At 39.4% G+C, this 14,526-nt stretch overlaps 1 protein-coding gene across 1 annotated transcript; it reads left to right on the forward strand.

Annotated features, from left to right (window-relative positions):
- Nucleotides 1–5,375: 5,375 nt before the first annotated feature.
- On the forward strand, nt 5,376–13,860 carry LOC310820283 (chloride anion exchanger-like; the record flags this gene model as incomplete). Its single annotated transcript, XM_083691864.1, has 19 exons — nt 5,376–5,506; nt 5,923–6,062; nt 6,607–6,717; nt 7,738–7,898; nt 8,064–8,228; nt 8,554–8,706; nt 9,351–9,433; nt 9,575–9,722; nt 9,854–9,967; nt 10,279–10,356; nt 10,449–10,544; nt 10,880–10,986; nt 11,228–11,297; nt 11,398–11,490; nt 12,211–12,306; nt 12,692–12,919; nt 13,043–13,097; nt 13,246–13,391; nt 13,834–13,860. 19 exons carry the CDS (start codon nt 5,376–5,378, stop codon nt 13,858–13,860), a joined length of 2,202 nt encoding a protein of 733 aa, XP_083547990.1.
- Between the last annotated feature and the right edge of the window lie 666 nt (nt 13,861–14,526).

Raw genomic sequence — 14,526 nt, forward strand, 5'->3', positions numbered from 1 at the left:
ATGATTCTACACTTCCCTGTTCTTTTCTGTCACACTATGAAGTTGTTCATTGCTTACAAAGTCTGTCTGCTCATTCGTAGGCAATATATGGACTCTCCAACTAATCCACAGTAGTAGAGATGTTGAAGATTTCTGTGTGTTCTCTATGAACGGAGGACCTATCAGCAAACACTATTTTCCATAAAGAACCAAGCTCATTTCAGGGGACTTGGAGCATGGATTGTCCACAAGACTACAGCTCAAACTCAGGAGAAGTTCATCTTGGCCAAGTGAGGCTATAATGACAATGTGTTGATTGGAGTAAAATAGTGATTCTAGACAGATAAGCTATTGATAGGTTTCTTTAATAACAGCTTGAAAATAACAGCCTTAAAATGTGTCTTAATCATTTTAATGACTAGATAAACTAATTTTAATTTCTATTACTATTTAAAATGTCCCACTATAAAGGCCCCTCTCCTTCACCAGTGTAATACTCTGTCATAGGGATGAACTGTCTCAGGAGTGCGGCTTGTTCATTTCCTTGTGCGCGTCTGGACAGACCCTTGTTTGTGTTTGTGTCGAGGGCTTCTGGAAGAACAAAAGCATAAATACGGAATGTCATTCATCACTGGGTGAGTCCTGCTCATCCGTGCAGGCGCAGTTGATCTGTTTTATAAACACTCTATTTCCTCCCTTCCATGGGCACTCCCATGAGGCCTGGTGGTGAGGAGGGGGAGGAGGGGAAGGTGGATGAGGGGGAGGAGGAGGAGGAGGAGGGGGACATTGTGGAAGATTGTGATACTTGAGCAACTGATTATTAATGCTATACTCATACTTCCAGTTAATAATATGATATATTGGATACTGATCATTTGACCTTGATACATAAATATGTATAGTGAACTTGTGACTTGAGACTCATGTTGACTGGCTACTGTTGTTGCAATAACACATTCCTGAAATGACCTATGATTTGTATATGGAGAGGTGAAAAGTTACATCGTCTGAGTATATGGAGAGGAGAAAGGTTACATCTGGTTTAAAGATTGAGAGGTGAAAAGTTGGGAACAAAGAGGTAATTTGGGAATAAAAAGGCGGCCTACAGAGGAGATCTTTGAATTTTTCTCTGCCCTGAGTCGTGTGTAGAGTATCTCTCTCTGTGTAGAGTATCTCTCTCTGTGTAGAGTATCCCTCTCTCTGTGTAGAGTATCTCTCTCTGTGTGGTGTGTAGAGCATCTCTCTCTGTGCATATGATTTCAGTGTATTGAAAAGTTTCTGTCAACTTGGCATAATAAAATGAGCTCATAATTAACTTTGGTTTCTTGATTACAGACTATGTAATCTATGTATGCTAGATTGTGACTAACCATAAGAACTCGGAGGGTTTGGAGGGTTTTTCCTCCACAATATCTGAGGACCTTGTCTGAACCTGAAGTAGAGAGAGAGACTTAGTGAATTTGTGACCTACTTTGGTAAAAATGGAGTGAACAGTATTTACAGTAAATGGACAGTTGTAAAAATCCATAGCTTCTAGTAATAGCAAGAGGTGTCGACGTGGAAGGCAGCATTTCTGCTGGCTTTGAACGTTTTTTTTTAAGATTACTGGATTATATTTAACAATTAAAGCTTTGACAAAATGTGTATGATGTATGATGTCACTGTATTCATTCAAAGATATCATAAGAATGTAACCATGTGCAAGTTGTGAACTGTTTGTTTGTGAGTAGTCAACATACTGTAACCAGTAATGTAGTGGAACACCTTTTTACAGTATCTTTACAGTATTATGATAGGTAAGTGTTTTTTGTTTTTTTGCATTAATGGAAACTAAAAGAAATGGCTTTTCCCACCTATTTTTTTTAACCTGAGCATACAAAATGTGCAGAATATCAAACAATATGGCCTTAGTGTGGTCTGTGACATTCCTGTGTGGGCTTCTGTGAAGGCCTTGATGATAGCGTTGTATTACTAATTGTGGGATGATGTTTACTTTGCTCTGACGGCTACTTCAGGACCAGTGTATTTAAGTATTTGTCACCATATGCTGTACACACATTCACTTACACCCTGGCATACACACACACACACACACACACACATCTTCGTTCTTCACCTCAGTGGACTACAGTGGCTTGGTGAGTGTGAACATGGACATTTCAGTTAATAGTTAATACTTGTAGTGTAGTGTAACTCACTTTTTTCATTATCATATTATGACTATTTCATTAATTAGGCATGTAGAAGACTAACCGTCAAGTTAAGTATTTGGAGTGGATCTTTTATTTATTCAGATCAAAGTCAGTTCTACTTACTGTAAAAGCAAGTATTTCTGTTAGGAACAAGACAACCTGTTCTTAGTCATTGTGAAATTATTACTACTGCTGTTTTATCATCTGTTTATGGTCATACTTCAACGAGTAATCGTGTTATTAATCTTTGATAACACGCTGACATTTGTAAACAGAGTCTTGGGGGTTGGGTGTGAGATTTTTTGAGAATTGCGTTGTGTCAACTAATCTCTACATGTGGTTATAGTTGTGGATATAATGTAGATAAAGGGTTTAAAGTCTACTTCGTAAAAAAAAAACACCTTTATTGTTTTCAGCACGTTCCCTTTCTAGCTATCATTTCTAGGATTCTCCTATATGGGTATTTCTATGAAACCTATTGTTTTTACTGAGATTTTTATCACCTGTCTAAGTGTTTCCACTTTAAAAGGTTTAACTCAGTGACGATAGGATGATATTTAACATTGATGTTGTTCTGCTGTGTATTGCCAAGCTGATATCAAAAGTCATTATGTTTTATTGACTTGAATGGTTCTATTTTAATTATTTCAAATGACTAACTGATGTAACTTATCTAATATATTAAGAAGCTGATACATGCTGTTGGTACATTATAAACAGTTTTATGCAGTTGTAGTACAGACACATTGGTTGCCCTGTGAGCATAGGAACTAAAAAGATTGATGATTGAGCTCTCCAATACAAAAACATAACACACATGGATTATAATAAACGTAATGAAATAATTAGCATGCTTGTCCTCACATATGTCAATCACTGTCAAAAAGGCCACATTCAAGTGGCTCACCTTATGGTAAACTGAGACAGATTGTTCTTTTCTTTAATCTGGCTTTATGAGTTGGAACCAATGTAACGAGTGGAAGCTGGTTGTCCTTGAGGTCATTGCCAGAGTGATCCAGCTTTTATTAGCTTTTAATAATCTGACCTCAACCATCAACAAATATATCAAAGCCTCTAGGAACAAAGGCTGGCCCGCCACAACCAGAGCAAAATGGCATCTTGAGTATGTGTCCATTTAGAACATTAATGTTGTGATCTGGTTCTTTATAGTCAATTTTTTATAGACTCTATCTTGATTTAATAAATAAAAAATACACTCAGTAACCAAATGCTGCTGCCTCTTCTTATATGCAGTGCCCTGCGTAAGTAATGGGACAATGAAGCATTTTTTCTTTTTTTTTGGCTCTACACTCCAAAAGTTTGGATTTTAAATCAAATAAGTTCTATGAGGTTAATGTAGAGATTCTCTGGTGGTGTCAATGGGTCGCAGACTTCAGGCAGTTATTGCATGCAAAGGATTGTCAACCAAACACTAAACATGACTGCTTAATTTGGACATTTCATAAATCTGTCCCATTACTTTTGGGTCTCGTAAAATAGGGAGACTCTGCATAAAACGTGTCGTAATTTCTGAATAGTGAAGCCAATATGTGCACTAATACCATGAAATAAAAGAGAATCTCTACATTAACCTCATAGTAATTGTTTGATTTCAAATCCAAACCTTTTGAGTGTAGAGCCAAAAGAAGATCAAATGCTTCACCGTCACACAGGGCACTGTACTATACAGATGACAGGTTTTCTGGACTTCCAGTAAAGTTAATATAAACGTTTACAGTAGTCTACTAATTTACTAATTGATAAAAAAAACACCACAACATTAAGTGTATTGACATCCCATCCCATCCCATCTAACCACATTCTCGTTCCCCGCCTGACTCGTTATGAACCCTCCCAGAAGAGACTATAAACCAACCATCTCCTATTACAACTGGTGACAGTGTTTATAGACTCTTCTGGAAGGGTTTATAATGAGTCAGGCAATGAGAATAAGGTTCACTTTATTTATTTATCTATGAAAGGAACACGAGCAACACCTCATGCAGGCATTCACATGACTACTGTAGTGATCTGCGCATGCGCAGCAAAGGTTAATATTCAATACAACATCAGCCAATTAAATCAATACAAATACAGTAGATTGCTCACAACTTTACAGTATGTATTCATTATACTCATTCATATTCAATCAAACTCTTACCTCAAGCTCTACCCTAAAACATGTCTTAGTTACAGTCTACAGCGGAGACCACTGTCCCATCCTCCCCATCCTGCCCTCAGACGCACAACTTCAGCAGCGGAAAGTAGCTATTGAGAGTGTGTCACGATGCCAAGACATTTATCTATAAGAACAATGGTCAAGGATAAAGCATGCCTGGGTCGGCATGTTAAAACTGCAACATAATTGCTGTTAATAATTACAGTTTGATAAGCTGGAAAGGTGGGATTTATGGACGGCAACATTCCCAAGTGTCCCAGATAGTCTCTGAACATTCCTGCGGAAGCAAGAGAAGAGAGAGAGACAATTTGGAGACGTACAGCAGGGGCCAGGGTTTGAGATCAACTGAGACGAAGGTAAGATCTGTGTGGGAAATGTTGTCATTTTGCATGTGAACATTCAAAACTGACATGGTACTGTACGTTTTCAGTGTCGTTGAAAATAAATGGATTGATGGAATAAAGTAACACATCTTCTATCATTTGTTTAGTAGCACTAAAGAAAACAAACGTATGTGTCTCATGCAATGCAGTTATATGTACAGTGTAGGTATGCAGGACATGTAGAGTACAGTACATACATTGTAATATTAGTACTTACAGTGCTTGGAGTTCAACACTCCCTGTCGTCTACCTTCCTTACACACTTCTTTAGATTAAATTACATATACACCAGAAATGATCTATATCAAGACCACCTTACACAACTCGTCTGTATTTTATAATGGTATCAGACACCTTGATGCTCCTACTAGCACCTCACCATCCAGGCCAAACTGACAGGCCCGTTCCAGCCACGCCACGCCACCCAGCCCTGGTCCACTGGACAGCTTAGATCTCTGACACTAATGACCTGATTGATATAGTTGGCCTGTGGCTGGTGCTTTGTTTGTCCCGCAGAAATATCAGTCTTTGTGAAGTAATGTTCAAAGGCAGAATGAGAAACAGACCCCTAATGAACTGTGATTGATGGATCTCAGAGCCACAGTGAGGTTGCCACACCACTCTTCCAGAAGAAGAGGCACGATGATGCGACCGGCAGCAAAGCAGTATGTGGTCGCCAGGCCACTCTACTCCGAGGACACCTTCGCAGAAGAACACGAGAAGATTCACAGGCACCATAAGACTCTGCGAGACCATGTCAAACAGTACTTCACGTAAGAATTCAAATTCTGCTCTTGTGTCTCATTGAGTTTCATCTAGATAGAAAAATATTCAATTGAATATCATTCACACTTTAGTTTTTTTTGTCTTGTGTTGTTTGCTGGAAGGATGGGCCGATGACAATCACCTAAAAATCCTGTCCTCTCTGTTTTCTTGTCATTCAAAAGCATTACATTCTAAGATTGTCTCTAGTAACTTTCTCATGTTGTCTAGACTTTATGCAAACATGCAAACATGCTGTCGGGTTATTTGAGAACTATCTGGAGATAATTCGATTCTCTTGTTGACACTGTTTTTTGCAATGTCTTTGGATTCCAATGACTCAAATTGTGTTGTTATCGTCCTTTCTAGCAGTGCAGGGACTGCACCAGCTCAGCACGCTTTTGACTGTGTTTACTGTATATTCCAGCTGCAACTCCAAGCGTGCTAAGAACGCAGCGCTCTCTCTTCTGCCCATCATTGGTTGGCTAAGAATCTACCAGTGGAAGGAGTGGCTGCTGAGTGACATCGTGTCTGGAGTCAGCACTGGCCTGGTAGCTGTCCTGCAAGGTGACTGTCAATAAAACCCACACCCATTTAAATCAGCCACTGAACACATTCCTGTATATGCAGTACCTGTTTATTCATCAGAAAATGTATCTCCTGTGATTCATTTTACACTAAACTGAAGACCCAGAATTTGGCCCAAAAATGTGCAATGTGTGGCAAGAAAGTGCTGTGGGAAAAAGCAGCACCTTGAGATGAATAATATTCTACTAACCAATAAAACCCCACCCCGGCATATATACTTTCATGTCGTGGTTTGATTAACTTACTCACTTTCGCTAGTGGTATGACTAAACAATACTTAACTGTCCTTTTTGAAGGGTGGGATTGTGTAGCTATCTTTATTAGCTAGAGTTATCTGAATAGTAGCAATGATGGACACTGGGATGGGAGCATAGATATGGGAGCATATCTTTAACAATAAATATTTATTAATATTTGAACATCTTTATAGTCTCTGGTGAGTGATGCTCGTGCGGTCATTGACACGGTAAAGAACAGTTCTGTGGATTTGAATAGCATAATTGACATTGTTTGATTGACTCAGGTCTGGCGTACAGCCTGCTAGCATCCCTCTCTCCCTGGTATGGACTCTTCACTGCCTTCTTCCCTGTGGTCATCTACTTCTTTCTCGGCACCTCCAGACACATCTCAGTGGGTAAGTAAGTACCACTACCTCTATGTGAATGTGTGTGTGTGTGTGTGTGTGTGTGTGTGTGTGTGTGTGTGTGTGTGTGTGTGTGTGTGTGTGTGTGTGTGTGTGTATGTATATGTGTGTGTGTGTGTGTGTGTATATGTGTAGTGTTGTGTCTATCGGACCAAGTTACAAGTATATATATATATATATATATATATATATATATAGAGAGAGAGAGAGAGAGAGAGAGAGAGAGAGAGAGATTTTTAAAAATCTTTATTTTAATAAAGAGAGAGACCTGGTCCAAGACAGCAACCAAGGAAAATAATATTTCAGATGATTCACAAACGATGACACACATACATCACAAAACAAACACACATACATCACAAAACAAACACATTTACATTACAAACTGGTCACAGTCGACACAATAAAACCAAATTAGACATAGACACACCATAAAAAGGATAGCAATATAGACACACATGCAATGCATTTCACACACAAACATACAATACAGTCATAAATAAAATCAATCATATGTACCACCACAAGAGATTATGGACAATTACATTCCTCAGTAACATGTACACCAAACAATCTTTTAAACTCCTCCAAGGAAACAAGATCCTGGAGTTTCTAGGACTAGGAATAAATTCCAAGACCACCGAGCTGAGTAATTAAAACACTTTTTGCCATGATCTGTTCAGATTTTTTTGAACTATTAAAAGTAAGTGAGGGCGAAGCTGGTATTTATTATTAAGTATACCAATGAGTATACCAGTGAGTATACCAATGAGTATACCAATGAGTATACCAATGAGTATACCAATGAGTATACCAATGTTTAAGACTACGTGAAGCCAATGAGGACCAACCAACAGCAGTGTAGAGATCACAATGATGTGTCAGATGCTTTTTGTTAGTAATAAACCTTAGGACTGCATGATACACAGAATCAAGTCCCTTCAGGGTAGTAGCACTCTCTTTCTCCAATCCCCCTTTCCTCCTTCATCCCTCCCCCTTTTCTCTCTGCAGGGGCGTTCCCTGTCTTGAGTCTGATGGTGGGTGCGGTGGTGACCAGGCTGGTGCCTGACGTTGGTCCCCCAGCCAACATCACTGGGCTTGAGGGTCTGACCATGGATGAGCAGAGAGTGGTGGTAGCTGCCTCTGTCACCTTCCTTATGGGGATAATGCAGGTAAAATCCACCTTGCAGTAATTACTCACAGACTTCTATCTTTTTGTCGTCTGAATCTAAAATGAACAGTTTGAATTTAGGATGAACTGAACAAGCGACCCCTAACTCTCCCTAAGATTAATTTGTCCATATCTTAATTTGAGTCCTCCACTTCTCTCACTTCAGTTGGCCATGGGGGTGTTCCAGGTGGGCTTTATCGTCAAGTACCTGTCAGACACACTGGTGTCTGGGTTCACCACAGCAGCTGCAATCCACATCCTGGTGTCTCAGCTGAAGTTTGTGTTGGGCCTGGTGGTGCCGGGTCTAAGTGGACCTCTCGCCATCATATATGTAAGTCCAGGAGGGGAGGGGGCATGAGGTTTGATTGGTTTCAGTGCAACACCTAGACATTTCTCGTCCATTTTGTTTATTTGTTGATGAATTTGATACAACAAAAATACATATTCAATAACTCCCTTGGGGAAATGTCAACTTCCGCACCTCTTATTGATAAGCCAGAATTCACTTGTTAAGACCAGTAATAATAACTAAAATGATGAGTCATTCACTGTGTGTCTAATCATATATACAGTAGAGCTTTAAATGGCCTGATTCTCTTCCAGCACCACTGTGTGATAACCCTTGTTATCATTGTGAATATCCTTCTATTCCTCAGACCCTGGAGAAGATCTTTGTCCAGATCACGAAGACCAACGTGTGTGACCTGGTGACCTCCCTAGTGGTCATGGTGGTGGTGTTTATAGTGAAGGAGCTCAACGACAGATACAAAGCCAAGCTGCCTGTGCCCATCCCCATAGAGGTCATCATGGTAGGTGGACACGTGAAACATCATCACAGTGTGTTTTAAAACCATGGACTCGACCATGGTCTCAAAGTCACGATGATGTTTCTTCCTTGCCTAGTTTTCATCCAAAGTGCAAAGCCATTGTTAATGATTGTAGCAGGGGGCCAGCTTTGCAACACTTATTGATCTTTTTTTATTTCACTGTCCTGCATTTACATGTACATTTATGGTATTTAGCAGACGCCTTTATCCAAAGCAACTTACAACAAATACATTTGTTTAAGTAAGTGAATCATCTATCCATCAGTCATCATAAGATAAAATAATCAATGCTCATAAGATAAAGTAATCAATGCAATCAATGCTAATCAATGCTAATCAATGCTATGGCACGTGAAGACAACCAGGTGATTTCTGGGAGCTGTAAGGGTTAGGGTTAGGATGTCAGTGTTACAGTACACTTGAAATGTCTTTATATTTTCTTTATGTTTGTGTGTGTTTACTGTTAACTTGTTACTGTTTATTTCACTTGCTTTGGCAATGTAAACATATGTTTCCCATGCTAATAAAGCTCATTTGAATTGAATGTGAGGAGTTTCGATGTACCACTGTACAGATTCCATTCTTGCTCATCAATGATATGTTAATTTTTGAATTTCATCTTGTAGACTGTTATCGCTTGTGGCGTTTCGTATGCGTTCAACTTCGCAGAGAAGTACAACGTGGATATCGTTGGCCATATTCCTCTTGGGTAAGCAACTGAATCACTGTTTTAGGGTATGACAGACAGAGACCAAAATAAATCAAATCCATCCCAGTTAATACCACATATAATACTGTATGTTGAAATAGATGGACAAATAAACTTACATTGTGTTTCCAACCCTATCAGGTATGAGTCGCCGATTGCCCCAAACCTGCAGATCTTCCAGGAGACAGCAGTTGAAGCATTCCCTATGGCCATTGTGGGCTTCGCTGTGGCCTTCTCTGTGGCAAAGGTCTACTCTGTGAAACACGATTACATCATAGACGGAAATCAGGTGATTTACAAAAGCATAACCAAAGAGGATGCAAATCTCTACTCCTACAGTATGTATCCTTCATAACATGGGTGGGGGGAGTAAATTGACTATAACAGCGTGTGATTTGTGTTGCTTGTTTTGTACCCTAGGAGCTGATAGCCTTTGGGGTCAGTAACATCTTCGGAGCAGCATTCAAGTCGTTTGCAGCCAGCACAGCTCTCTCCAGGAGTGCAGTGCAGGAGAGTACAGGTGGTAAAACTCAGGTAAATCACTGTCATAGAGAACAGAACAACACATGCAAAGAGAACATGTAGCTGTAAACTTTGTTAAATATTGACCTCTAGTGTTTGAGTCGTATCTTTGCAGTGACATATTATGGTCGAAAGCAAATTAGCTTCAAGTGGGAGTGGAGATGATAGGCTTATTAGTGGCCGAGGTAATGATGTAAGAAGTATGGATTTATTGAGTTAACCCAAATGTCTTTAAATGTGAATCAGTATTAGGTGTGTAAAGTCAACAAAAAAAATGTATGAGCAAAAACAAGTACAAATAAAACAGTATTTCTCTATTTCAGATCGCTGGTGTGCTGTCAGCTATCATAGTGATGATTGTCACATTGGCCCTTGGGTTCTTACTAGAGCCGCTCCCAAAGGTACAATGATCTCAAGGATGATCTCAATTCTGGTGCACAGTTACTGGTCTTCAGTGATGTCATTGTCTGACCCTTAATCCTTGTGTCTACAGTCAGTGCTTGGGGCAGTGGTGATCGTCAACCTGAAGGGGATGCTGATGCAGGTCAGAGAAATTCCTTACCTGTGGAGGAAGGACCGGCCCGACTGTGTAAGTCTACCTTACCCACTAATTTAGACACTCCTAGTGTACAAAGCTGCTCCTGAAATACAAATAAGGGATGCTGCCTCAATCGTAATAATGCAATCATATTGAAACTGAAAGCTCCAAAATGGTGAAGAGACTAATTATCTAGACTTTTCTCCAGAATTTCAGATCATTGGATGATTTGAATAGGAACAGGCTTTAATCTAATCTAATTGATAACGCTACTTTCTTTCCCTCTTCTTTCAATCTGCCATCCTTCCGCCCTCCTCTCTCTTTTCCCTCTCCTCCCCCTCCTCCTCCTCCTCCTCCTCCTCCTCCTCTTCCATGCCCTCCACCAGGTGGTGTGGGTGGTGACTTGCGTGGCTTCCATCCTGCTGGGGCTGGATATTGGGCTCGCTGTGGGCCTGGGGGTGGAGCTGCTTACCGTGGTCTTCAGGACTCAGTTGTGAGTATGGACAATCACCTTCAATGTCCTTGTCTGATTCACACTTATGTGACTCCTGTATTTCTGGTATCAAAACCAATCAATCGATCAATCGAGTCAAATTGAAGTTTTCGAAGTTTTGAAGTTTTTCTAAGAAAATGGTACATACAGTTGATAAGGAAGTGGACACAAAAGTGACATCATACTTTCTGCATCTATCTTTCTTTTTTTCTCTCTCTCTCTGCATCTAACTTCCCTCCAGCCCACGTTGTAGTGTCCTGGCCAATATCAATGGAACCGATATCTACAAAGACCGCAAAGACTACCTCAGTGTAAGTCAGCTTTACAGCTTGACAAGACTATATCGATGTCCACATCTATATGTGAACAGAACTGTTCAGGTTCTCTTTTAAAAAGTTAATCTTCTTACAGATATTTGAGCCAGAGGGTGTAAAGATCTTCAGGATTCCTTCACCTATTTTCTTTGCCAACATTGACTTTTTCCGAGACAAGCTGGTGGAAGCTGTAAGTAATGATAAAAACAACAAGGAACACTTCCAACATTACACCAAGTGCATTTTCACAGTATTACACTTTCTATTACATAGGCCAATAAGACAATGCCCTTTCAGAAGAAGATAATGATTAATCTAGGTAATTCACACTTAGATAATGTTCACACGGATCATTTCTTTGGACTTGGCTTTAATTCAATGGAAAGTCAAAATCATAAAGGCAAGTATGATCAAATAAACTCATTAAGGTCAATGCTATAAACACAACCTCTTTGGTCATCTGTGTTCACTACCGTTTGTATAGTAGTAGTATCAGAGAAAGTATATACAGGAGAACTCTGACCCTTCTAAGGACAGCCTTGCATTTCCTATGACAGTGGCAGCAGAGGGTGCGGCAGTAAGGACAGTTAACATTGAAGTAATGCAGTTAAAAAGGCTAAAAATCTATCTTCAACATGTATTAAAAAAACATGTGCCTTGCCTGATCTTTAATTGTCATTAATGATATTTAATAATGAAATACAGTTAATGTCAAATGAACACACTTTCATCTCTATGTAAGACTACTACCATAGATTGTACAGTATAAACAAAGGTTGTTACGAGCATCTAGCATTTCTGTGACCCTTCAATAACAAATTAGATACGTTAATCTAATGTACAATCTTTCTATTGTTCTCTATATCTCTATTATCAGCTAGTTTTATCTATGACGTCTTTGTGTTTTCAGGTGGGATTTAACCCTTTGAGGGTGTTGAGAAAGAGAAACAAAGCCCTGAGAAAAATTCGGAAACTTCTAAAGAAAGGAGAACTGGAGATGACATCAGTAAGTAGTACCTTGGTCTATCCCTTTGACCTTTGATCAAATCCATCCACAAAGTTACCCTGGTAACACTTACAAGAGCTCATCTTAAAGCCCATCTTCTATGTCATGAAGTCTAATTCAAATGTCATAATAATCCTGCCCAAACCAGCAATTTCACCTGGACAATAAGATATACATTTTTAGCACATTGAAACAATAATACTACATAATCAAGCTGTAAAATAAACAAACAAACCAAACAGACATCAAGCACAGACGTCAAGCACACATTGCAGGACCCATTGTAAGTCCTGAGATGCCTGCCCTGATCACAATAGCCATTTTTCAAAGGGGTAGCAGGTATTTGATTGTGTTTTTGCTGTAAGGTGTGGTTCTCCCTCTGCAGAAAGGCTTCCTGAACACTGGCTCTGGGCCCATTGAGGAATCAGAGGACGAGAGCAACATGGAGGATCTGGACCTGCCTACTGACTTCAAGGACCTTCCTGTCCAGGTGAACTGGAACTCAGAGCTTCCTGCCAACATCTGTGTCCCCAGAGTGGATGTCCACAGCCTGGTTCTAGACTTCGCTGCCGTCTCCTTCCTCGACATCTCTGCCCTGCAAGGCCTCAAAGCCGTGAGTCTCTCACTGAAACCTCATTTTGTCCCAATCCTTGTGGAAATGTGACCTACGTATTTTACCAGGATATGTAAACTTTAAGTCACTGTGTGCTGATTTGCTTCTGTCTGTGCTCTGCAGGCACTGAAAGAGCTAATTCGGGTTGATGTTGAGATCTACATTGTGGCATGTGATGGTAAGTTGGTCGACTTCACAGATTGGTTTTAGGCAAGACTTGGCTGACCCAGACATTTCTAAAGCATTTATCATTTATTATAAGCTTTATGATAACTGACTGTATGATCAACTGACCTGATGGGAACTGACTGTTCCCCATACTGTAGCATACATTCTGGAGAAACTGCACAGCTGCCACTTCTTTGATGATGAAGTAAAATCGTCCATCTTCTTCCTGACCCTCCATGATGCCATGCTGCACATCCTGGAGAAACATCCAATGCACTCAGAAGAAATGTCTGTCAGTAAAAAGGTAAGACATTTACTTGTGGAGAATATACTGCAATCCCCACACTCATAGTATGACTAGATGATACTCAGTAGTTTTGAAAGTAGATTGTAAAACTTATTTATCAATATGTCGACTCAACATCCACCAACACCAGTTCTGGCAAAGGAACTATGGCATTGTGATGAGTCATCTTGTCTTACAGGTGGTAACAACAGTCACTGTCCACCATCAAAGCAATGGGGGAAGTTTGCGTAACAGAGACAGAATTGTAAGTACAGTAGACAACCTCTATCACAAAATAATGTTTTTCAAGTTTGTATTTCACAACAGGTAATGCTTAACCATTGCTAGTTTCTCTTAAAATGGAACTCTTATAATGTTACTTATCATTCACATGATTATCCAATAACTGTAAAATCCAAAATTACTTTGATAATAAATTAAGTCGTTTTGTTCTCCCCAGATTTCGGGGCCAGAGACCAAGTTCTAGTTCCAAAACCTCCTGTGATGATATCTATTTCCTGGGAACCTTTTTTTCTGTCAACAGTTGCTATACGAAATTAAAAGATATTTAAATGTATTTCGACCTGTGAAATAGATGCTTGAGAGCAATGATGACATGTTGATTGTGGAACAGAAAATCCAATTATAGCATTGCATATTTATTTTTTGAAATTGAATGAGAGAAGTATTTTTAGGGGGAAATAATTACGTGCCATTGTTTTGTACTTGTACATAGTGATTTTGTAGAAAACTTTGTTTCAATGTATTTTTATGTGTCTTTTAGTACAAGCTCTATTATTTAGTATGTGATTGAGCAGGAATTATGAGGCCATGGATTGAAAAAAGTATATATAATAGTACATCTTCATATTTGTTTATAATAAAACATTCTATTTTCAATTCTGTGCATTGTCAATTCTGTTTACAAAGTACTTGCTGCCATTGAATCTCATAATGGCTCAGTGAGAAATCATACTCAGCTTTTCTACATCTAATTGAGATGGACAATATTGTATCATTATATACTTTAATTGCAGAATATTGCAACATGAATGCAAAGTTCACATTGGGTCTCTCAGTGCAAAACACCTTCTCTGTAGGAGGAAAGGGGAAGGTGGAGCCCAGAACAATTGGAATCTGGAAACATCTTCCA

The sequence above is a fragment of the Argentina silus genome, assembly GCF_951799395.1.
Source record: "Argentina silus genome assembly, chromosome: 20".
Taxonomy (NCBI): Eukaryota; Metazoa; Chordata; class Actinopteri; order Argentiniformes; family Argentinidae; genus Argentina; species Argentina silus.